This window comes from Euleptes europaea, chromosome 10 (assembly GCF_029931775.1).
Source record: "Euleptes europaea isolate rEulEur1 chromosome 10, rEulEur1.hap1, whole genome shotgun sequence".
Taxonomy (NCBI): Eukaryota; Metazoa; Chordata; class Lepidosauria; order Squamata; family Sphaerodactylidae; genus Euleptes; species Euleptes europaea.
The window spans coordinates 79,082,943-79,106,818 of NC_079321.1; the positions used below are offsets into that span (position 1 = coordinate 79,082,943).

At 48.1% G+C, this 23,876-nt stretch overlaps 1 protein-coding gene across 2 annotated transcripts in view; it reads right to left on the reverse strand.

Annotated features, from left to right (window-relative positions):
* MOXD1 (monooxygenase DBH like 1) overlaps positions 1 to 23,876 on the reverse strand; it is a 73,609-nt gene that overhangs the window by 17,725 nt on the left and 32,008 nt on the right. For both annotated transcript variants that reach the window (XM_056856346.1, XM_056856347.1), the window contains 2 exons: positions 4,870 to 5,049; positions 4,247 to 4,349 (listed from right to left, as the gene is read on the reverse strand). In XM_056856346.1, coding sequence (XP_056712324.1) covers positions 4,247 to 4,349; positions 4,870 to 5,049 — 283 coding nt within the window. The remainder of the gene's footprint in view (positions 1 to 4,246; positions 4,350 to 4,869; positions 5,050 to 23,876) is intronic.

Sequence of the window (23,876 nt, forward strand, 5' to 3'; positions counted from 1 at the left end):
TGGAAGATGGTAACTATAAACCTGATGCAAGAAATCTTTGCCAATCCTTTTGAATCAAAAAGACTTTTGAATGTATTAGTTAGCTATGCTAATGGTTTATTATTTTATTGCCTATCACTTCATGAAACCCTTTTTCTTTCCTGTAAACCAGCATAAATCTGATAAATAAATTGTTAGCCTTTAAATGGATTGTGTAATTTGATTTTGGGATTCCAAGCCTAAATCCAAGTGCCTTGTATGTGTTTTGACCACGCTATAATTGTGCAAACTCTTTTGGGAAGTGTGAACAGTCCTGGCTAGGTCTCAGCCTGGCAGGTAAAGTGTCACACTGAATTTGAAGCTTGCCAGGGGTTACTCTGGAACCTTGCCTGGAGGCTTAACTTTTGGTCCAGTGTTGGTGGCAGCTACTCATTGAACTTGGCGTGGAAGCCCGGAGTTTAATGTTTTGCTTTTTGGGAAACTTTTGACCACCCTAATACCTAACCAAAGCAGCCCAGCTGGTGGAGGCTGGCTGGAGCTCTTTCACAGTAATATTGTGGAAGGCTTTCACGGTCAGAGTTCATTGGTTCTTGTAGGTTATCCGGGCTGTGTAAAAAAATACCAAGACCATGGTTACACAGCCCGGATAACCTACAAGAACCAAGAAATGTAATGTTTGAACACTTCAATCCTGGGAGTAAGTGAACTAAAGTGGACTGGATTAGAACATTTTCAATCAGAAAATCACAGTGTTTTAGTCAGGGAATGACAAAAATAGAAGAAACGGAGTTGCATTAATAGTGAGACAAGATGTAGCAAAGGCAATCAGGAGCTATAATGCAAAGACTGACTGAATAATATCAATCAGACTTCAGGGAAAACCTATCAACATAACCATCATTCAAGTTTATGTCCCAAATACAGATGATGATGAGGAAGAAACTGAAAGTTTTTGTGCAAGTGTTCAAGAAGAAATTGATCACACACCTAAGCAAGATGTGCTGTTAATCTTAGATGACTGGAATGCAAAAGTAGGAAACAAAGCAGAATCAAATGTTGGCGGATTTGGGCTAGCAGCACGGAATGAAGCAGGAAAACGACTCATAGAATTCTGTGAAGACAACAATCTGTTCATTGCAAACACATGTTTCAGGCAACCAAATAGACAATTGTACACATGGACATTATCAAACGGCCAGTATAGAAATCAAATAGATTACATAATTGGAAGCAGAAGATGGAGAAGCTCTATTCTCTCGGCCAAAACAAGACCAGGAGCCAACTGCAATACAGATCATGAACTGTTAATATCGAAAATCAAGATAAAGCTGAAGAAAAATACCAGAGCATTAATAGCACCAAAATACAGTCTAAGCAACATTCCTGAAGAGTTTAAAGACCACATAAAGAATAGATTTGCATTACTTAGTTCAAATGAATGTAAACCAGAAGAACTATGGGTAGAAACTACAGATATTATCAAGGAAGAATGTGCAAAGACTATTCCTGTAGCCAAAAGAAATGAAAAGCCTCAATGGATGTCTGAGGAAATTCTTAAAATTGCCAAAGATAGACGAGACGCAAAAGTAAAAGGTGACAGAAACAGAATCAAAAGTCTAAGTTCAGCATTCCAGCAACTTGCACGTAGAGACAAAGAGAACTATTATAATAAACAGTGTAAAGAAATAGAAGAGAACAACAAAAAAGGAAGAGCAAGGGATCTGTTCCACAAGAAATCAAAGGGAAATTTAAAGCACGGTTAGGCATGCTGAACGATCAACATGGAAATACATTAACTGAACAGGACAAAATAATGAAAAGCTGGGAACAATACAGAAGAGATGAAAGGATGACAGTTTCCTTCCAAGAAGAATCTTTTGAAGAAGAACCTACAGTATTAGAAAGTGAAGTGAAAGCTGCACTAAGAGCAATTGGGAGAAACAAATCACCAGGAGCAGATGGGCTATCAATGGAGGTATTCAAAGCCACAGAAATGGAGTCCATTAAAATCTTGACAAGAATATGCCAACAAATATGGAAAACAAAACAATGGCTCACAGATTGGAAACGATCAGTTTACATCCCAATTCCCAAGAAAGGAGATGTCAAAGATTGCAGCAACTATCGAACCATCACATTAATTTCTCATGCAAGTAAAGTGATGCTCAAAATCCTACAACAAAGACTGTTACCATATATGGAATGAGAAATGCTTGATGTTCAAGCTGGATTCAGAAAAGGAAGAGGCACCAGAGATCATATTGCAAACTTAAGGAGCATACGAGAGAATTTCTCTCATATGCTCCGTACGAGAGAAATTATCTCATATGCTCCTTAAGTTTGTGTTTCATAGATTACAGCAAAGCTTTTGACTGTGTTGATCATGACAAGCTGTGGCTGGTTTTAAAGGAAATGGACGTACCACAACATCTGATCATTTTGATGCGCAACCTGTATTCTGGACAAGAGGCTACTGTTAGGACAGAATATGGAGAAACAGAATGGTTTCAATTTGGCAAAGGTGTTAGACAAGGATATTGAGGCATATTCCATTGCAGGAAAGACTCATTCCTCTAGTGGAAGTTTCTTTCATTTAGCAAAAAGGAACTATAATACTATCAAGGAAATCATCTCAAGACAATGCAAGTGAGGCCATGCTGTAGGTTCCTTCCTACAATGGCACTGTCCAGATCCTTGAACAATGAAGGTCAGACCAGAACCAAAGGGCTGAAATTAAATCAAAAGAATTTCGTCTAGACATTAGGAAGAATTTTCTAACAGAGCTATTCCTCAGTGGAACAGGCTTCCTCGGGAGATAGTAAGCACTCCTTCCCTGGAGATTTTTAAGCAGAGGCTGGATGGCCATCTGTCAGCAATGCTGATTCTATGACCTTAGGCAGATCATGAGAGGAAGGGCGTCTTGGCCATCTTCTGGGCATGGAGTAGGGGTTGCTGGGTGTGTGTGGGGGAGGTGTGAATTTCCTGCATTGTGCAGGGTGTTGGACTAGATGACCCTTCCAACTCTGATTCTATGACGTTGGCATAGGAAACAGGTGCAGCCAGGTGATGGCAGGTGTAGGAAGGAGCTCCCACTACAGCCTTAGGGAAGAACCCACAGCACAAAGATAACATGAAGGGAGGGGGACAAATACAATTGAAATCTATGGAATTAAACACAGTAGGGCTTGTTTCTTGGTAAGTGGCTTCCTGTGTAAAGTACACAGTTCTATGTCCTATTTCAATAATTGTTAACTTGCATGAAAAACCCACTCGTTTTATGAAAACGTATACCCTGATATGAATGTAAAACATTGCAGCCCATTGCTTCCATGGGTTCAGTTGAACTAACTTTTTTCTAAATATATCTGAAGCTTAGAAAACAGAGGCTGACATAATAGAGATTTTTTTAAAATTACCCAGACAACAATGTTAAGAGACTGAAACCATTTTGCTAGTGGTGAGTTTATTTCAACAAGCCTCTGCCATATTCTTACATTACAGTCGACTGAATAGGCATATCATATAGTATAGCTGGCCAGTTGTCAGCAGCAGGCCATGAGGATGGTATGCAGTAGTGCGATTGAGCTGCTTCCAGGTGCTGTTGTGCTATTCTGTCCAAGGCCAGTCTATGCCCCGTGTTTAGTCTTCATAGATTCCCATACTGTGGGAATCGCCAAGTACTCCTTCCTGCCTCTGGGAGGGGGGTTGCCTGGGTTACTAGTTATCTCCTTTTGCTTTTCCATATATGCCATGTACCTTGCCTTTGCCCCTTACTAGTGTCCTTTTGAATATGGCTTCTGAAACCTGTCGATTCTAACCAATAAAACTGCTTTCGTGGACTTGCCGTCTGCTGGAATCTGTTTATGGGTTTGCCGCAGGGCTAGAGCTTACACCAGTATTCTGTGGCAATATGAAGCCAATGTCTTGCATTGGCTTAATTTTCTTTGGGAAGTTGGGGCTCATGTTTGGGTGCATAGTTCACAGAATACACATCCCTAATTAGATATAAACTGATATATCTCCAGTTCACATAACATTCTTCATCACAACTTCAACATGGGCCAGTGCAAGCCCAGGAGATCTTAAGCAGCAAGGTGGACTGTCTGCTGCTAACTCATTTCACCTATTTTAGAAAAAAACTAGCAAGAAAATATATGCAAATACATATTATATTGCAATCTATATGCAAATGTATTAGCAAATACATGAAAACGTATTAGCAAGTTTAACAGCTTAGAAGTTAAAATGGAACAAAGAAAAGTAGTACCTTCCAGATATGATGGATTGTCATAATGGACTTCCATAAGCACATATTGAGGATCCGTTGCTGTTCCAATGGATAAACCAACATGAGGAGGATATGTGAAGCCCTGAAGTTTGAAACATGCAAACAGAGTTAACCAGGCTCTATTGCTATAACATGTTGATTTAGTTTGGAGCATGTCTTTAATTACATCTTGGTATGCCAGCTGAAGAAAATGAAAGATCCCCTAGAACTGACACAAACCCGAAACCGCTACTAGAGTGACAAATATCTGAGTCTGCAGAAGTCACACCCAAGATAGACATAATGCTTTATCATTTTAATTTGTTCTGTTGGATTTTTATGTTTTTGCCTCATTTTTACATCTCCCATCATTGCAGCAAAAAGTGACTGGATAGTGGCAATGGGAGCATGGCTACCCGACTTCCCACTCCTTCCCTAATCATCACCCCTTTCTGTTGCTAACCAAGGTGAAATTATGGAAGAGAACTGGCAATATAATAACAATGATAGGCCAGATATGAAAGGAACCACCCAAGAGCTCATAAAAATGGTAAAAAAAAACAGCTAACTGCAACACCTTCAAACACCATTAGTATTTGATAAATAAATTACATTTAACCTACCTCTCCTCCAATGGCCCAAGCAAAAATTACTGTTTCACATGTGAGGAAAGAATCCGGCATGTTTGGATGATAGCACTCATGGCCATAGTCCAATACACTGTCATTCAGAGTGCTGCTACACTGATAGAGTAGGATGTGATGCACCAGACTCTCATGCTCCTTCTGTATCAGTGGTTCAACCTATTTAAATGATAAAGGAAAGTGTTGAATCAATTCTGTTCTTCAATCAAAACAAAAGGCAACATCATCTATAAAATATCAACAAGACATGTATTGTTTTCAATAACAGATTAAAAGTGCATTCCTGAAGGGGGGCCGAATGCTCTTAGCAGCTGGCGTGACCCCTACGTCGACATCCGTGCCACTTGCACCATGCAAACTGGCACAGTCACCGGCATAGTGCCACTTATGCTGCCCCCCCTGGACAGCGGTGGCAGCATGGGGCTCAGGCGCCGGCAGTGCCTCCCATCAGCGTCCTCCAAGCACAAGTCCCTGCGCCAGCATCCCAGGAGGAACTTCTGGGGTGTTGTGGGGGGGGGTGAGGGTTCCCCACCTCTCTGTGCAAATCCCATAAAGCCACTTGCTCAGACAGTCATGTAGAAACAAGGATCTTTATTGAGAGCTTCAGAAGATGTAAGCCATTCACTGGTTAAAGTTGCAAGTAAATCCGACTACTCTACTACAGAATTATATCTCCTCCAGAGAAGCAAAAGGTCACACCTATGTTATGGGAAGCTACAAGATAGATGGGTACGGTACAGACATCAATCGTCCCCAGGGTGCTAGTTAGGGTTATCTACTTTCCAAGGCCGGAATTGGCAAGAGGGAGTGAACCAAAGCACAGCCGGGGAACACAGCAGGGGAGGCACTCGTGAGACAAACCAGTCAGGGCCTGACAGATATGGCACCTGAACTCAAAGAAGGCCAAATGGTCTGAACTGCTTTTACGAGTCCAGAGGGAGGGGGGAATTGGGATCAGAGCACACAAAGACATACAGACCCTCACATTCTGCCCCCCTTAAGGCCCTCCTCCCCCGAGGTCGGGCGGACGAGGTCGGTCTGGATAAGCAGAATGGAATTCTCGAACCAAACGAGGGGCGGCCACATGGGGAGCTGCCACCCACTCATCCTGAGCGGAGCCCAGGTGTTTCCAACGAACTAAATAGAACAATTTTCCCTTTTTCAGTTTAGAATCCAACACTCGAGAGACTTCCAAATGCGTTTCCCCCCCCACACACACAACAGTAGAAATCTCAGGCTTAGGGAGGGGATGGAACTGAGGTGCTGGAACGTACGGTTTCAGCAAACTGATGTGAAACACAGGGTGTACTCCTCGAAGAGATTTAGGGAGTTCCAATTCCACGGTAACATCATTGATCACCCGGGTGATGGGGAAAGGGCCTACGTACTTGTCACTCAGTTTTTTACAAGGTCGCAGGGAGCGTAGGTTCTTGGTGGAACGGTATACCTGACCCCCCACTTTGAGTTCCCACCCCGGAGACCGATGTTTATCGGCTTGATCCTTGTATTTACGTTTGGCCCTTTCCAGATTTTCCTGCAACCAGGGCCAAGTGGTTTGTACTACCTGTACCCATTCTTGAACCTCCTGCACCCCCTCAAGCTCGGGGGTGATGTTGGGAGAACCAAAAGGTCCAAAGTCTTTCCCATAGACCACACGAAAAGGACTGAAACCTGTGGAAGAATGGGGGGCATTATTGTACGCATATTCAGCAAAATGCAGCAAATCTACCCAATTGTCCTGGTGATAATTGACATAACATCTCAAATAGCACTCAACCACAGCATTGACACGTTCGGTTTGACCATCCGTCTGGGGGTGGTAAGCTGAAGAAAGTCCCTGTTCTTCTACCCCCATTACTTTTAGGAAGGCCCTCCAGAATTTGGCCACAAATTGAGCCCCCCTGTCGGAGAGGACCTTCCTTGGGATCGAATGGTGTTTTACCACGTGATTAACAAATAGTCTAGCCAGCTTCTGAGCTGAAGGTAGACCCGCACAGGGAACGAAGTGAACCTGCTTGGAAAATAAGTCCGTTATTACCCACAACACAGTTTTCCCCCGACTGGGGGGCAAGTCAGTAATAATGTCCATAGCAATCACTTCCCAGGGCATGGTTGGAGTTTCAAGTGGTTTTAAGAGTCCGGGAGTCTTCCCCATCCGTCTTTTGGCAGTGGCGCAGATGGGGCAGCTGCGCACATACATTTCCACATCAGTTCTCATGCCGGGCCACCAAAACTGCCGCCGCAATAAATGCAAGGTCTTGACAAACCCAAAATGCCCCGCAAGTTTGGCCCCGTGAACCATCCCCAGGACCTCTTTCCGGAGTGCCTCTGGAACATAGATCTTACCCCCCTGTGCCCATAAGGAGTCCTGTTGGGTGAGCTGCGTGGGGAGGACTTGCCGTTCCGCTTCCTTTAGAGAAGCATCTCGGAGCCGCTGCAGAAAGGCCTCCAGGATCCCTTTGGGGGGGGGAACTTGCTGGTACTGGGATTGGGAGCGGGTGGTGACTGCGAGTCCCGAGGCTTCCCCCCTCTGCTCAGGGGTGAATAAGGAATCTACTGGTCGATCGAAGTCGTTGCGATACTGGGGAAGCCTAGAGAGAGCATCCGCTAACGCATTGTCTTTCCCTGGTACATGCTTTAGAACGAAGCGGAACTTAGCAAAGAACTGAGCCCAACGAATCTGTTTCGCGTTGAGCTTTCTAGCCCCTTTTAGAGCCTCGAGGTTCTTGTGATCGGTGCAAACCTCAAACGGGGATTCCGCCCCTTCCAGAAAGTGTCTCCAAATGGTGAGGGCATGTTTGACAGCAGCTGCCTCCTTCTCCCAAATGGCCCAGTTAATTTCCGACTGGGAAAACTTTTTAGAGAAATAGGCACACGGTTTCAATTGGCCGTTCCCGTCCCGCTGTAAAAGGGCTCCCCCCATGGCTACATCAGAAGCATCCACTTGGACCACGAAAGGCTTATTACAATCGGGGTGAGCAAGAACGGGCTCGGACGAGAAAAGCAGCTTGAGTGTATCGAAAGCCTGCTGGCAGTCCGAAGTCCATTGTAATCTAGCTGAAGGCAGAGCGGCGTTTGCTCCCTTCCCCTTAGTGCGCAGGAGCGAGGTGAGGGGGAGCGCTACCTGGGCAAAATTAGGAATAAAATTCCGGTAAAAGTTGGCAAAGCCTAGAAATTGTTGCAAATGTCTACGCGTGGTGGGAGGTTCCCAGTCCATTACTGCCCGAACCTTCTCGGGGTCCATTTCCAATCCTTGATGGGAAATTACATAGCCCAGGAAGGTGATGGAGGGTTGGTGGAAATCACATTTGGAAACCTTAGCAAACAGTTTGTGCTCGCGCAGCCGCTGCAGCACTTCGGGCACCAGTTGAACATGCTCTTCTATGGTTTCAGAATAAATGAGGATGTCGTCCAGAAATACCACCACCCCTCGAAACAATAGATCATGTAGGACTTCATTAATTAATTGCATAAACACACTCGGAGCCCCCGAAAGTCCGAACGGCATCACTAAATACTCAAACATTCCAAAACAACAAGAAAATGCAGTCTTTGGTTCATCCCCTTCTCGGATGCGGACTCGGTGGTAGGCCTCCACCAAATCCAATTTGGTGAAGATTCGGCCCTCCTTCAATTGCGCGAGAAGGTCTGGAATGAGAGGGAGGGGGTATGCGTTAGACTGAGTGACCGCATTCAGTCTACGAAAATCAATGCAGAGTCTTAAATCCCCCGTCTTTTTCTTGACAAAGAAGGCGGGAGCCGAGTAAGGAGCTTTGGACGGGCGGATGAAGCCCCGCGCCAAATTGGTGTCCAAATACTCGCGCAACACAGCCTTTTCATTTGGGCTCATGGGGTACACCTTCCCTTTGGACAGTTTGCCATCCCCCACTATTTCAATAGCACAGTCCGTTTCTCGGTGGGGGGGCAATTCGTCGCTTTCCTGCACGTCAAACACATCTGCGAACTGGGAATACTCGTTGGGAAGCTGGGGTGGAGCAGTCCCGGGAAGGGGGGCCCCCACTAGGGCGGCTGCCGGGGCGCTAAGCACCCTATCTTTATCATGGAGTTCGCATGAGTTGCGAGGGAAGGTGAGCGTCCGCTTCATCCAATCTATAGAGGGATTGTGCCCCAGCAACCAGTTCATTCCTAAAACTACGGGTGCGACTATGGGAGCGATGGTAAAATAAAGGCGCTCCCAATGTTCCCCTACGGACATGATGACCGCTGCGGTGCGGTGGGTGACGGGTCCCTTTTTAAAGTCACTGCCATCCATCTGGGCAAAGCGGATGGGTTCGGGAAGCCGTTTCCGCCTAACTTGAAGCACCTTGGCTGCTTCTTCGCTCATCATGGTACGGGCACATCCCGAATCCACCAGGGCCGTGAATTCTAAGGTGGGACCCCCTTTGGGTAGAGAAAGTTTGACTTTAACATATACATTGTCTTCCTGAGCGCTTACCATCAGCGGAGCTCCTTGCACAACGTTCGGCGCGGTCTGCTGAGGAGCCCCCTTTACAGCAGACCGGGGGCGTTTTTTGCCGGCAAGTTACAGTCCTCCTCTTCGCTGGAGGAAGTGGTCGTGGTATTTGTAATCCGCGACTCCGACGAGTCAAACGTTGCCATTGTAATCTGTGACCCCGATGGGTCGGTGGTGTCCGAGGCTACGACCTCGGTACGAGCGTGCAGGGCTGAGGGAGCGCTGCGTCGGCTCGGAAGTGGTGCGCCCCTCTGGCAGCGAGGTGGCCCTTCGGGGGAGGGCTTCTCAGGTTCGGTTGTGATCAGACGAGTCGGTCCCGGACGTCCGGTTCGAGACGGGCATTGCGAAGCAAAGTGTCCTTTTCCCCCGCAAACGAGACAGACCCCGCTCTCAAAGCGCCTGCGGCGTTCGGCCATGGAGGGTCCACTCCCCGAGGGAGTGCGGGGTTCCTTCGGGCCGCCGGGTCTGTCTCCACGGGGTTTGGTCTCTCGTCCGGTGCGTTGTCGGGACAGAAGCAGCAGTTGCTTACGGTTTTCAATATCGGCAGCGTGGCGAATCCAGCCTTCAACGTCAGGAGGGTTGCCCTGCATGAAAGCCCAGTGTTGTAAGTCCGGGTTTAAGCCCTCCCGGAAACACTGCACCTTGGTCGTTTCGCTCCAATCCAAAACCCGACTTGAGAGCGACTGGAACTCACTAGCATACTGCGTGACTGTCTTAGTACCTTGGCGCAGTTGTTGCAGGGCCACCTTGGCTCGCTCGCCCAAATGCGGGTCCTCAAAACGGTGTCAAAGGGCAATCATGAAGTCATCCAGGCTTCGCAAAACCGGGGAGCGAAGTTCATACTGCTGTACCATCCAGGCAGCCGCTTCCCCTTGTAGGAGAGAAGCGACATACTGGACCCGGGAGTCTTCCGAAGTAAAAGTCTGGTTTTGCTCACGCATAAACACATCTACTTGTACCATGAAAAACGTTAGTTGGTCACTCGACCCGTCGTATGTGATTTTCAAATCCCTACGGGCCGGTGGAGCAGGTCGGATGGGGGGTGCCTGGGGCACGGGGGCTGGAGGCTCACCGTCCGGCGGATTGGCGGGTGGAGTCTGAATCTTCATCACATCCATGGCTCCGGCCATCTCCAGCATCACTGCTTGCATAGTATCCATCCGGTCCAACAATTCCTGGCGTTCCGACTGCCAGCGCCGTCGCTCCTCTTCCATCTGATGGAGCAGTACGGCTTCCTTTCGGGCGGGATCGTCCTCGAACCCCATCCCGTGCATCACAGTCCGTCTTGACTGTGTGTCGCTCATCGGTAGCGACCAATGCTTAGGGGTTTGTAGCCAGTTCTCCAAGCGAGTTTGCTTGGGCCTCGTTCCCAGACCTAATTTGGAGTCGGGCTCACTGGGCGTCTTCCCAGTCGACTTCCCATCTGGAGGGGATGAGTCCGGTTTCGTGGGTACAGCATCGCCCTTCTTGTCGCCGTCGTCCGGCTTATCGTTGGAGTCCCCGTTGCCAGCCATAGCTGTCCAGAGACGGTACAGGAGCAGGACAACGTGGTAAAAGACTTGCAACTTAATGTGAGGGTTCCCCACCTCTCTGTGCAAATCCCATAAAGCCACTTGCTCAGACAGTCATGTAGAAACAAGGATCTTTATTGAGAGCTTCAGAAGATGTAAGCCATTCACTGGTTAAAGTTGCAAGTAAATCCGACTACTCTACTACAGAATTATATCTCCTCCAGAGAAGCAAAAGGTCACACCTATGTTATGGGAAGCTACAAGATAGATGGGTACGGTACAGACATCAATCGTCCCCAGGGTGCTAGTTAGGGTTATCTACTTTCCAAGGCCGGAATTGGCAAGAGGGAGTGAACCAAAGCACAGCCGGGGAACACAGCAAGGGAGGCACTCGTGAGACAAACCAGTCAGGGCCTGACAGATATGGCACCTGAACTCAAAGAAGGCCAAATGGTCTGAACTGCTTTTACGAGTCCAGAGGGAGGGGGGAATTGGGATCAGAGCACACAAAGACATACAGACCCTCACAGGGTGGAGCTGCCATTAGGCAGCTTCCAAACTCTTTTTGCCCTGGGAGCACCTCCCAGGATGCACCACCTTTTTATGTGGTGCAGGCCCGCTTTCTCCTATGGGGGGAAAAGCCTTTTTTCCTGGTTTGGAGAAAAGGCCTTTTTCCCCCTCTGCAGCAGCCAGGGAGTTCTGAGTGGGTTTCTCAGCTACACCGTCCCGGCCACAGCAGTTTGCCCCCCGCCCCCATTTCAGGAATCACTATAAATAGCTTCACACAGAAGCCAAGGAGAAACTGAATACTAAACGTCTCATTTATTAAGGACTGCATTGAACTGATCTCAGTCGAGCAACTGTAGCTTTTCAAAGCTTGACTCCGAGAAAACACAGTGCTGCCTCCTCCTCCTCCTCTACTTCTTCTTTTTCTTTGTTGTTTTCTTCTTCATTGTCTTCTTCTTCTGTTCATGGTTTTTGCTGGTTTTGCAACCTTATTATAAACTGTGACTACCCTGTCGAAACACATGTATGCTTAGATCTGATCATCTCAGGACATATACCAAACAATGTAGGGTTGTGCAAAAAAAAAAAAATCTGTAAATTTTGGGCTCGGGTTTATTGGTCCTGATTTTTTTCAGGAAACCTGAAATAATCCGAATTACCATACCGGTAAATTTGGGGATTTGGCTTATTTTCAGGTTTCCCCCCCAAAACATTCAGCCATTAGAGTCCATAGGGACTTTTTGCGGCTCCTGGGGGGCGTTTTTTGCAGGTAGAGCCCCCAAATTTTCAGGGTAGCTTGAAGGGACTCCCTTTGCAAGAATCCCCAAGTTTGGTGAAGACTGGGTCAGGAGGTCCAATTTTATGGGTTCTGGAAGAGGTCACTCCCCCTCCTCCATACAGAAGCACTGCAAAAAAATCCCCATAGACTTTAGTGGTGGAAATTTTCAATTAGCCTACTTCTCACATAGACCTGAGGTGGAGAGGAAGTAGGCTAACTAAAAATTCCCACCACAAAATTCTATGGGGATTTTTTTGTGAAGCTTCTGGGTTTGTTTGTTTTTTGAGATAGAGGTCCCAAATTTTCAGGGTAGCTTGAAGGGACTCTCCTTGCCAGAACCCCCATGTTTGGTGAAGATTGGGTGAGGGGGTCCGATTTTATGGGGTCTGGAACAGGTTGCTCCCTCCTCCATAGAGAAACACTGCAAAGACTTTACATCTACCTCAAAAAATGCCCCCACAGGAACTTTGCAAAAAAAATCCGTGTAGACTTTAATGGGTGGTAAAATTTCCCAGCACATTTTCTTGAAAGCAATGGGAAGACAGGTCTAAGTTCCAGCATAAAAGCGGAGACAAGCACAGGCCGATACCTCCCTCCAAAACAACTCACGCAAGCCCTACACAACCACCAGACACCAACCTTGCAGCACAACAAACCACATAGAGAAGTCTAATGGAGTCAAGACTCTTTACAAAAACCATGAAACACAACACACCACAACAAAATCAAAAGCAGGGCCCCTTTTGCCATCCCATACAATACCTACACTATGTGCAGGGCAGAGGCCAGACACAGCACCCAGGCATGCACCCAGGCACACCCCACAAAACCCACATCCAGCCACATGATGCCAGGTAGTTGGAGGTCTGGGGGCACTGCTACCAGCCCAGATGTGGTGTCAACCAAGCCAAACCGATGCACAGTGCAAAACCTGACAACAACAACCAGACATGCCATACATATACCCACATTTTCCCCAGGCCTCAGACAGTGAGAGGGAGGGGGGTCGTTATGCTCCCAGATCCTCCTCTCTCTGAGTCTCACACAGGTAGAAACTGTGGTGTAGGGCTGTTGAAAAAAAATTAGGTAAAATTCGGATTCGGTAAAATTCGGCCTGTTTTTATTAAGGAAATGCCAAAGTCCGAAATCCCCCACTTCGGGTCCGTGCAATTCAGCATGAGATCTGGAGTTCAGGGAAAAATTTGGCCGAATAAAGCTATTAAAAACACAATTGCGCCTTTCCGCAGCTCCAGGGGGAGCATTTTGGGGGGTAGAGGTCCAAAACTTTCAGCGTGGCTTGAGGGGACCCTTCTTGCAAGAACCCCCAAGTTTTGTGAAGATTGGGTCGGGGGGGCTGAGATATGGGCCCCGAAAGGGGTCCCCCCTTCTTAATGTGCATCTCTGACAATGGGGGTTTGCAATTAGCAGAGCTTGCCACCCACTCCCGAAGCTCCCAGCCCCGACAAACAGCTGAGCTGGGGGGAGCAAGGGCAGGGCAGGAGTGAAGAAGTTTGCAAACCATGCAAAGCAACACGTTTGCAGCCATGCAAACCATGCAAAGCAACACGTTTGCAACCATGCAAAGCAAAACGTGACACCTGGGAGTTTGCAAACCATGGAAAGGGACAGAGGCATGCTAAAGGAGCAGGAGGGGGTGGAATTTCCCCTTTTGCATCGGACTCGGGACCAGGCAAATGCATTCTTTAAGTCACAAATTGAAAACCAGTTTTGGCAAGCATCAAAATAGACCTAACCGATCTTATGAATGAGGGAAAACCTGAGGACACACAACTGAAGCCCCCCCCCCCTCAAACCAGAGAGAGAGAGACTCGAGGGGGCACACACACCCCAGGCAGAATGGGTGAAAGCCCCCTTTGGCTTCCCCACCCACCCACAGAAACTGCTCCCTCCTCACACACACAGAGACTCTGCTTCCCCCCCGCACACACACACACAGGAGAAAAAGTATAGAGAAAAGCCCCAAAACGGGTCTTACTGTGGATGTCTTCTGTTCCATCTTCTTCGCACCTGCCTCGCCCTTGCTCCCCGCAGCTCAGCTGTTTGTCGGGGCTGGGAGCTTTGGGCGTGGGTGGCAAGCTCTGCTAATTGCAAACCCCCATTTTCAGAGATGCACATTAAGGAAAGGGGACCCCTTTCGGGGCCCATATCTCAGCCCTCCTGACCCAATCTTTACAAAACTGGGGGTTCTTGCAAGAAGGGTCCTCTGAAGCTATGCTGAAAGTTTGGGGGCTCTACCCCCAAAAATGCACCCCCTGCAGGCACAGAATGGCTCGAATGTGCACACGCACCCCCCCAAGGGGGATCTCTCTCTCACACAAACAAGATACTCTTTCTCTCCCCAGGCCATGCATCAGCTGGGCTCATGCACTCAATCGTGACTGATTGGCCAGAAGAAGACCCAGCTTGGCCACCGATTGCCGCGGGAGAATGCTGCTTACTAACTGACGGTTATGCTGCTGCGCCGAACCCTGAATTTGCTGAATTTATTTGCCGAACACCCCAAACTCGCTGAATCCGGCTCCCCGTTTTCCCACCTTTTTTGAGTTCGGTTCCATCCGAACTAAAAACCACCGAATCAGGGGAAATTCGGCTGCTTTTCAGTTCGGGACAAACCGAATTGACCGCCCTATTGTGGTGATGTGGCTGCCTTTCATCATCACTGGATCTCCTCTTCCCACCCCCCACCCCTGCAAAGAAGAAAGTTACGGGGTACACACTTGAAGAGCTTCATTACTGTGGTAGCCAATCTGTTGGTTTCTGCTGTGTAACGCATGTTTAAAATGCTGACCCCTATCCTACTGTGTCCTCTTAAGAGACAAGGAACAGTTTTGGTGCAGCTGCATCAATCTCAGCAGCATGCAAATTTGGTGTGGGTTGCATATCCAAGGGGCTGAGTGAGTGAGCCGAGAACCACCTTCAACATTCCCCTATGGCGAATGGCCATGAAGGGTCAATAGAGGCCTCGGTGTGCTTGCAGGTGTGTTTGAGGTGGCATTAGGGGCTGGGGAGGGGAGACTGCCAATTCAATTAAGAATCTGACCTGCCACTTCTTTCTAATGATTATGACTTTTTATTCTGGGAAGAGCATTTCACCCAAACTTTCCAAGACAGGCCCTGAGGAGATGCTGACACAAACATGTGCTCACCTCAGTCCTCCTCAAAGTCCAGAACTGGGAAGCCAAACAAAGGCAAGTTGACCTTGAGGAAGAATAACTGCTCTGCATACCAGGGTGCCAGGCATGAGCTATGTGGGCTGAGCATGTCGCCCAAATAGGAAAAAGGAGCTCACTCTGGACACTTGTCGGAGGGCAAAAGAGGAGCCTCTGGGCCACTACAAAGAGGGCCAGCCAGACTGACTCCTTCATGGCCCATTAGCTCAGCGGACTCGTGGACTATGACTCATAGGGCTCCACAAAGTATTCCCTCACCATCGCAGCCCCTGAGTCCTGTCTCGTGACCCTCATCCTCCCAGAGAAGCCGAGTGCCCACCTGATGAGCTCCATCTCCCGGCTCATCTTGGGGGGGTTGCCCCGTGGGGGCTAGCGGGTTGGGGGAGGTGGGGGACAAGCAGCAGAGGAGCTGCTTGGGCCCCCCACCCCCTTCTCCCCTAGCAAGGTCCCCCTTTGGGCTTGCATTTGTGGCACATGCTGGGAGAGTTTGTCTCTCCAGTGCACCAGCTGGTTGGCCCACTTGGTGATACTGCCCTTGATGCATGGGTCACACATGGTCACCAACATGTAGACTTTCATCTGGGCGAGAAGCTGAAGACAGGTTGTCAGACTGTCTTGTAGCATCTGCACCAGCGGGCGCACTGCTGGAAGGTACTCTGTACATCCTTTGGCTGGCTCCAGAAACTCGGCCATCCTCTCATGAAGTGTGTGCGTCATGGGAATGTCCAGAGGAGAGCAACTGTGGGTAGTCCTTACAGGGCTGAAGGACCTCCACAGTTTGAGAGATAGTCAGTCAGTTGTCCCAGCTGAGCTGGCTCTCTAGCCGCAACACATCGCTCTCATGAAACAATGCCCTGAGGGCTGTCTTCTGCTCCACCGAACGCTCAAGCATGGTGTGGGTGGAGTTCCAGCAGAGGAACTAGATGGTCATCTGTCAGCAATGCTGATTCTGTGACCTTAGACAGATCATGAGAGGGAGGGCATCTTGGCCATCTTCTGGTTCCTGGGGTGTGTGTGGGAGAAGGTAATTGTGAATTTCCTGCATTGTGCAGGGGGTTGTATTAGATGACCCTGGTGGTCCCTTCCAACTCTAGGATTCTATGATTCTATGAAATAACCACATGATTGTGATAAATCAACCTTAGAGAATGATAAGACTGATATTTTTCTATAAATATGCACCTCTGTGACAAGCAAATCATGTTTCTTTGGCTGGAAGTCTCAAAAGAAGAGGTGAACATCTCTTGTCAAGATCTGGGGTAACTTAGGCTTTTTTTATAATCCCTAAAAGCAGTGAGATAGGCTTCCAGCAGAAGATGGCCGACGAGCGGGGCAATTTTTGCTAGCCACTCGCAACCTTCTCCAAGTTGGAGGATCTTTGGCTGAAGCTAAAGACTCGGTGTCTCAGGAATCCTTTTCTGAGCCACCCCTCCATTAGATTGGAGGTCCACATGTTCTGGGCACCTGTGATTTTTAACGCAGGCTCCAGGCGAAGCTGAGAGCAGGACAGGTGCTCCTGAGCCGGCCTGAACTCTGCCATTTCCCCCTCTTTTTATTTTGCTTTGTTCTACTTTTGCTGTCTGTGTTTGAGCCTAGCATTCAAGATGGAGGTCGGATAATTGCTTCAGGTCATCTCTAAAGCTGTGAGTAATTGCTTAATAAATGTTTGGCTGGAAGAAGAGAAGCTGCGGTGCAATCGAAACTAAACAAGAAACAGCCCAGTGGGGGAAGCAAACTTACTCCGATGGGCTGTAAATCATGTTCAGATAAGAACTGACATTAAACTTACTATTAGTGAAGTACTGAATGAGCAGTCCTGCGTGATTTTCCTTTTTAAAATGATGAGCCAAGTGTCAATGAGCCAGGAGCAGAGAGTGTGTGAAGGAGCTGAGTGACGACATTGGGCAAGTGCAAAGGAGCTGGGAGACGGGCAGCTAACAGATGTTGAAGGGGTGTGTGAGGAGAAATGACATCAGCGGTAGAAAGACTCCCGATTGCATTTGGAGGAACTTTGATGTGGACTGACAGAGGAGAGCTGGAGTGCTTGGAAAGGGGAGACAAAGTTTTGTTTCCTACTAAGCGTTTTTACACCCCGTGTTCTGTGCTTCCTGGGAGCGTCTGGCCCTCTGGTTTACAAGACTTTGCTGCAATTGGTGGTCTAGGATTGGTGATCTCTTTTAATGGGCCCCCACTCGGTTTGGTCATTTATTTTATGAACTAACTTTAAAGGTCTCCATTTTTTATTGTTGGACTGCCCTCCCACCTTCCTTTTTCTTCACGGAAGCTGTACTAGATGGATAGTTAAGCCAAAGACTCACGAACACCAACTATACAACAGTGACACCCAGTGGACAATTGAATAAAAGACATTCTATATTCAGCCTGCAACTAAATTTCACTGCAACTAAATTTCCTCCCCTTCTTGCATTAATTTCAATGTGGTCTGCTTAATTTTAAATATTTCTTAATACTAACTCAAGGCATAGTATTTAACCAATTAATTGATTAATAGTTACTCATATTAACTAATTTTGTACAAGTCATTACTAACCTAAATTAACTGATAAGCGTTTCAACTTACAAGAGATCATCAACCGTGAGAACCATTTAAAATTTCAAGGCTTTGATGAAAAATTCGGTGTGACAGACCTTGAAGGGGAACTAAGATCACTCTTACAACAACATTTTATCTTCGAGACAGTTTTCTTCAAATAGAGATGATTCATAGAATCAGCTCAGTATATGCAAGGAAAAATAAGACTCCCAGAGACATTTTTGGTTAAATTTGCATATCAAAGAATGAGAGACAAAATTCTAAAAGCGCAAATGGATACTCATCTATAACAAAAATGAGATACAAATTCTTTCGGATTTACCAGCTAATGTCATACAACAAAGGAAACAGTTCGATGACTTAAGAACCATTCTCCATAGAAAAAAGAAACAGTTTTGTTGGATTGCACTTTACACATTAAATATATCGCTACCATTAGGAAGGAGAATTGTAAAATCCAAAGAAGAAGCTGATCAATTGATAGAAGAATTTCTCCACCAATCTTCATCATATCCCAATGAAGCGGTCAGTATTGCTTCAGGTAACTAGGTGTCAGGATCATAAGCCCATCTCTGGTTCTTTCCCAAGGATCCACTCAGACAACTTGAAGTCTAAAGTTAAACTCTTTATTAGAAAGACTAACAGATACAGACTAAAGGCATGACAGCTCAGAGGCTTGAAAAGTTGGCAATGTCCCTCAAGGAAAGCTGTAGGTTTTAAAAGCATAAGTCCAGGAAACTCGCCTGACGTTTCCAGGCAACTCTGATAAGGTTATCACGGACAAAGACATGGGTAAAGACACAACAACTACTAGGTGCTCAAACAGCATAACACTTTGGGAAAACACTCTGGGAAATGGAAGCAGGCCAAGACCTGACATTCTGCTCCCCCTAAGGCCCTCCTCCCCCTGACAAAGATCGAGGTTTGTCGGGATAGGTCTCATGGAATAACTGCACCAGGCGAGGGGCAGCAGCATGACGATCAGCGACCCACTCGTCCTGCCCAGGGCCCAAATGCTTCCATCGGACCAGGTAGTACAACACCCCCTTGTGAACACGAGAGTCCAGGATCTTAGAAATTTCAAAGTATTTCTCCCCCTGGACCAGGACAGTAGACCCCGGGGCGGGTTCCGGGTGCCAATCAGGAGCCGCCACGTACTTTTTAGCAGACTGATATGAAACATCTGGTGGATTCCTTTCAGAGACTTTGGGAGATCCAATTCCACCATGACATCATTGATTAGACGTGAAATAGTAAATGGTCCCACATATTTGTCACTGTGTTTTTTACAAGGACGAGGTGAACAAAGATTTTTTGTGGACAGATAGACCTTGTCCCCCACCTTTAAATCCCATCCCAGGGAACGATGCTTGCCTGCCTGTTTTTTGTTGTTCTGTTTAGCTTGCTCCAAGTTCTTGAGCAACCAAGGCCAAGTGCTTTGTACAACCTCCACCCAGTCTGCAATCTCCGCACTGGCCTCCCCTCCTGAGAAGTCCACATTACCCAACGACCCAAAGTCCTTGCCATATATCACGTGAAAAGGGCTGAAACCTGTGGACTGGTGAGTGGCATTATTATAGGCATATTCCGCAAAAGGGAGGAGGTCCACCCAATCATCCTGATGGTAATTGACATAACAGCCCAAGTAGCATTCCAGAACCGAATTGAAGCATTCTGTTTGTCCATCCATCTGGGGGTGGTAGGCACTGGACAATTCCTGTTCCACCCCCACCAAATTCAAGAAAGCCTTCCAAAACTTGGCAATAAACTGGCTCCCCCTGTCGGAGATTATCTTCTGCGGGAAGGAATGTAGTCTAAATATATGCAGCACAAATAAGTGAGCCAGTTTTTGTGCCGTGGGAAGTCCAGCGCAGGGGACTAAATGGACCTGTTTAGAAAATAAGTCCATAATGACCCAGAGAACAGTTTTGCCATGGCTTGGTGGGAGGTCCGTGATGAAGTCCATGGCAATAACCTCCCATAGTGCTGAAGGGGTATCCAGAGGCTTTAACAGTCCAGGTGGTTCCCCCCCTCACTTGGCCATGGCACACGTGGGACAGCTCTTAATATATAGGTCCAAATCCTGCCTAATTCCAGGCAACCAAAACTGCCTGCGCAACAGATGCAAAGTTTTTACAAAGCCAAAATGCCTGGCCACTTTGGCTCCATGGCAACGTTCCAGTGCCTCCTTCCGTAGAGGCTCAGGGATGTACAGTTTGGTACAATTGAACCAGTATCCGTTTTGGGCATTCAAAGTGTCAGACAAGGCGCCTGCCAACTCCTCGTCCTGGGTTGCCTTACACAAAGACAATAAGCGCAGGGTTGAAGCTGTCCCTCTGCTCCCTTTTGAAGCAAAGCCCCGCCCATTGCCACATCGGAAGCATCTACTTGAACTCCGAAAGGCTGTTCACAGTCGGGGTGTTTGAGAATTGGTTCTGAAGTAAAAAGGATCCTTAACGTCTGAAAAGCCTTTTCACAATGGGGGCCAGTCCAACCGGGCGGAGGGTTGGGTTGCTGTGGTGTCCTTCCCCTTAGTTTTCAACAGGTCCGTGATAGGCGGAACCACTTGGGCAAAGTCCTTGATGAACCCTCTATAAAAATTAGTGAACCCCAGGAACTGCTGTAACAGTTTACATGTGATGGGTACTTCCCAGTCTAGAACCGCTTGCACCTTGGCGGGGTCCATAGCCAGCCATCGTGTGAGATGATGTATCCCAAAAAACTCAATTTATCCTGGTGAAATTCACACTTAGCCAGATTGGCAAACAAGTTATTGTCCCGCAGCCGTTTTAACACCTCCTTCACCAGTTTAACATGTTTATCATAGGCTTTTGTATAGATGAGAATGTCATCTAAATAAACAACTACCCCTTTGAACAGCAGGTCATGTAACACTTCATTTATCATTTGCATAAAGACACTGGGAGCCCCCAAAAGACCGAACGGCATAACTAAATATTCAAACATCCCAAAACAGCTGGAAAATGCCATCTTCCACTCGTCCCCATCTTGAATCCGTACTCGATAATAAGCCTCGACCAGGTCCAGTTTAGTGAAGACCCGTCCCTCCTTCAATTGGCTTAAGAGATCTGGAATCAATGGAAGGGTGTAGGCATTAGTCTGAGTCACTGCATTGAGTCTGCGAAAGTCGATACAAAGCCAGAGGTCACCCGTCTTTTTCCACACAAAGAAAGAGGGGGCTGAACAAGGCGCCGTGGAGGGTCTGATGAAACCCTGCGCTAAGGTCTTATCCAAAAACTCTCTTAGCACGGGCTTCTCCTTGGGGCTCATGGGATACACCTTTCCGTTAGGTAACTGAGTGTCCCCCACCAACTCAATGGCACAGTCCGTTCTCTCGTGGGGGGGGTAAGAAATCGCAATCCACTCCATCAAACACATCGACAAAGTCATGATATTCTTGGGATAATCCTGGAGGGGGTGGCCCCTGGTCTAGGGAAACCATCGCCTTGCAACCATGCACGGCCATTTTCTTGTGGTGGTGTTCACACTGCAGCTGTGCAAAAACCACCCTTTTTATAGTCCAGTCTATAGTGGGATTGTGGCCCTGAAGCCAGTTCACCCCAAGTACGACAGGGTACCGAATGTCTGGGACTATAGTAAGGTGTATTTGTTCCCCATGAGAGCCGACCCCTAAGCCCATATGGCGGGTGCAGCGGTGCACCGGTCCTCCCTTCAGTTCGCTTCCATCCATTTGAGAAAAATGGACCAGCTGCGACAATTCCACGGACGGCACCCCCAAATGCTTGAAAGTGGCTTCATCAATCAAAGTACAGGCAGAGCCAGAGTCTACAAGAGCCACTACGGAAATCTGAGGTCCCCCTTTGGGATTTTGTAATGTCATATTTAGTAGCATAGTGTCTGCCGCTCTGCTTACCATCTCTGGAGCTCCCAGTCATTCTTCCATTGAGGTCTGCTGTGGAACTCCCTTTACAGCAGATCCGGGTTGTTTTTTTGGCGACTGCCAAACCTGCTCCTCCCCGTCAGACGTGGAAGAGTCACTCTGGTTGGAGCCCTGCTCGTTTGTAATCCCTGGCTTTGATGAGCCCTGCTCATTTGTAATCCCTGGCTCCGATGAGCCCACTGCTTTGAGATTGAGTGCGGAGGTGCTTTTCCTTGACCCAGTTCACACACTCTTCCCACGGTCCCTGGCACTGTGCTGTGCAGCTTCCTCCCATGTGGGTCGCAGGGTCGCAGGTGGGTGTTGCGCACGAGAGGGACAGTTGGCCGTGAAGTGACCCAACCCGCCGCAGGCCAGACACGCACCTGTCTCCAGCCTTCACGCCCTCTCCAAAGGCAGTGGAGCCAACATCCCCACTCCACGGAAGTCTTGGCAGGGCATCAGCTCCTGCCGCAGAGCCGGCTCTCGAGCCCTACGCTGTTTGGACAGAGTCAATAGCTGCTGGCGATTCTCAACTTCCACCGCCAGCTGGATCCAACCCTCCAGATTGGGAGGGTCCCTTTGCATAAACGCCCATCGTAAAATCTCCGGATCGAGGCCCTCGTGGAAGTCTTGCATGTGTATTGCCTTGCTCCAGTTCACCATTTTACTGGCGAGTAGCTGGAATTCACTCGCAAACTGCGTGATCAACCTGGACCCTTGCCGGAGTTGCAGAATGGTCATCTTTGAGTGTTCGCTCTGGTATGGGTCCTCAAACCTCTGCCGAAGCGCGTGCATAAAATCATTTAGGGTAACTCCCGGGCCCTGAGGTCATACAATTGTACCATCCAGCTGGCTGCCTTGCCTTCCAGCAGCGAACCCACATACCGGACCCTGCTTTCCTCGGACAGAAACATACCCGCTTGCTCCCTCATAAATCTGTCCACTTGGATTAAAAAGTAGGGCAGTTTCTCACCAGAACCCTTAAGTCCCACCAGAAAGCCGGCGGCTGCGATACAGGCGGTTGAAACGGAGGAGGAGGCAGTAGAGGTTGCGGCAGAGGAGGCAGTAGAGGTTGTTGAGGGAGTCCTGGGGGCTGGTTGTCCGGGCAGCGCCAGCTGCACTGGCTGTACAAGAACGCCGCCACCATCGAGAGGTCTCGGGACGTCGTCCGGGGGGCGCGTTCACCTCCGCTCCTCCAATTCTTCACACAAAGTCTCGACTACACTCTGCAACCCCGACAGTTGCTCCGCCAGGTCCTGATTTTGCTGCAGGAGCCGCGCGTAGTCCCCTTCCTCCGCTCGCCAGAGTGGCGGTTGCCGCACTCTGGTGCCCCAGTACAATGGCTCCTCGTGATCCCTTGAGCCCCCAGCTTGGGGATCAAAACAAGAGTCCATGAAGGGAAGGGACCCCAGTCCCCCTCTGGCAGCACTGACCCCGCTCCATACCAGCATCAGGTGGTCACCTGCAAGAGTCTCCATGGGATGGGAGATCCAAGGACCTGGGAGTGAACGTCCGGCTGGCCTTAGCGGGACTGTTTCCTTCTCCACAGGCTTTTTCAGATCTGGCACCACGTTCTCGGTTTTGTCCTTCTCGGACTTTTCATCATCCGACTTCCGTGGCTCAGTCTCATCGTCGCTCATGGTGGCAGGGCAGGGTAACCTTTCCACTGAGCAATGCGAAAACTGTTACGATTGCCAACTTAATGTCAGGATCATAAGCCCATCTCTGGTTCTTTCCACTCAGACAACTCGAAGTCTGAAGTAAAACTCTTTATTAGAAAGACCAGCAGATACAGACTAAAGGCATGACAGCTCAGAGGCTTGAAAAGTTGGCAATGTCCCTCAAGGGGAGCTATAGGGTTTAAAAGCATAAGTCCCGGAAACTCACCTGACGTTGCCAGGCAACTCTGATAAGGTTCTCACGGACAAAGACATGGGCAAAGACACAACAACTACCAGGTGCTGAAACAGCATAACACTTTGGGGAAACACTCTGAGAAATGGAAGCAGGCCAAGAACTGACACTAGGTTTCTAGATTTTGTATTTTGCTAGAAAATACGATACCTTATT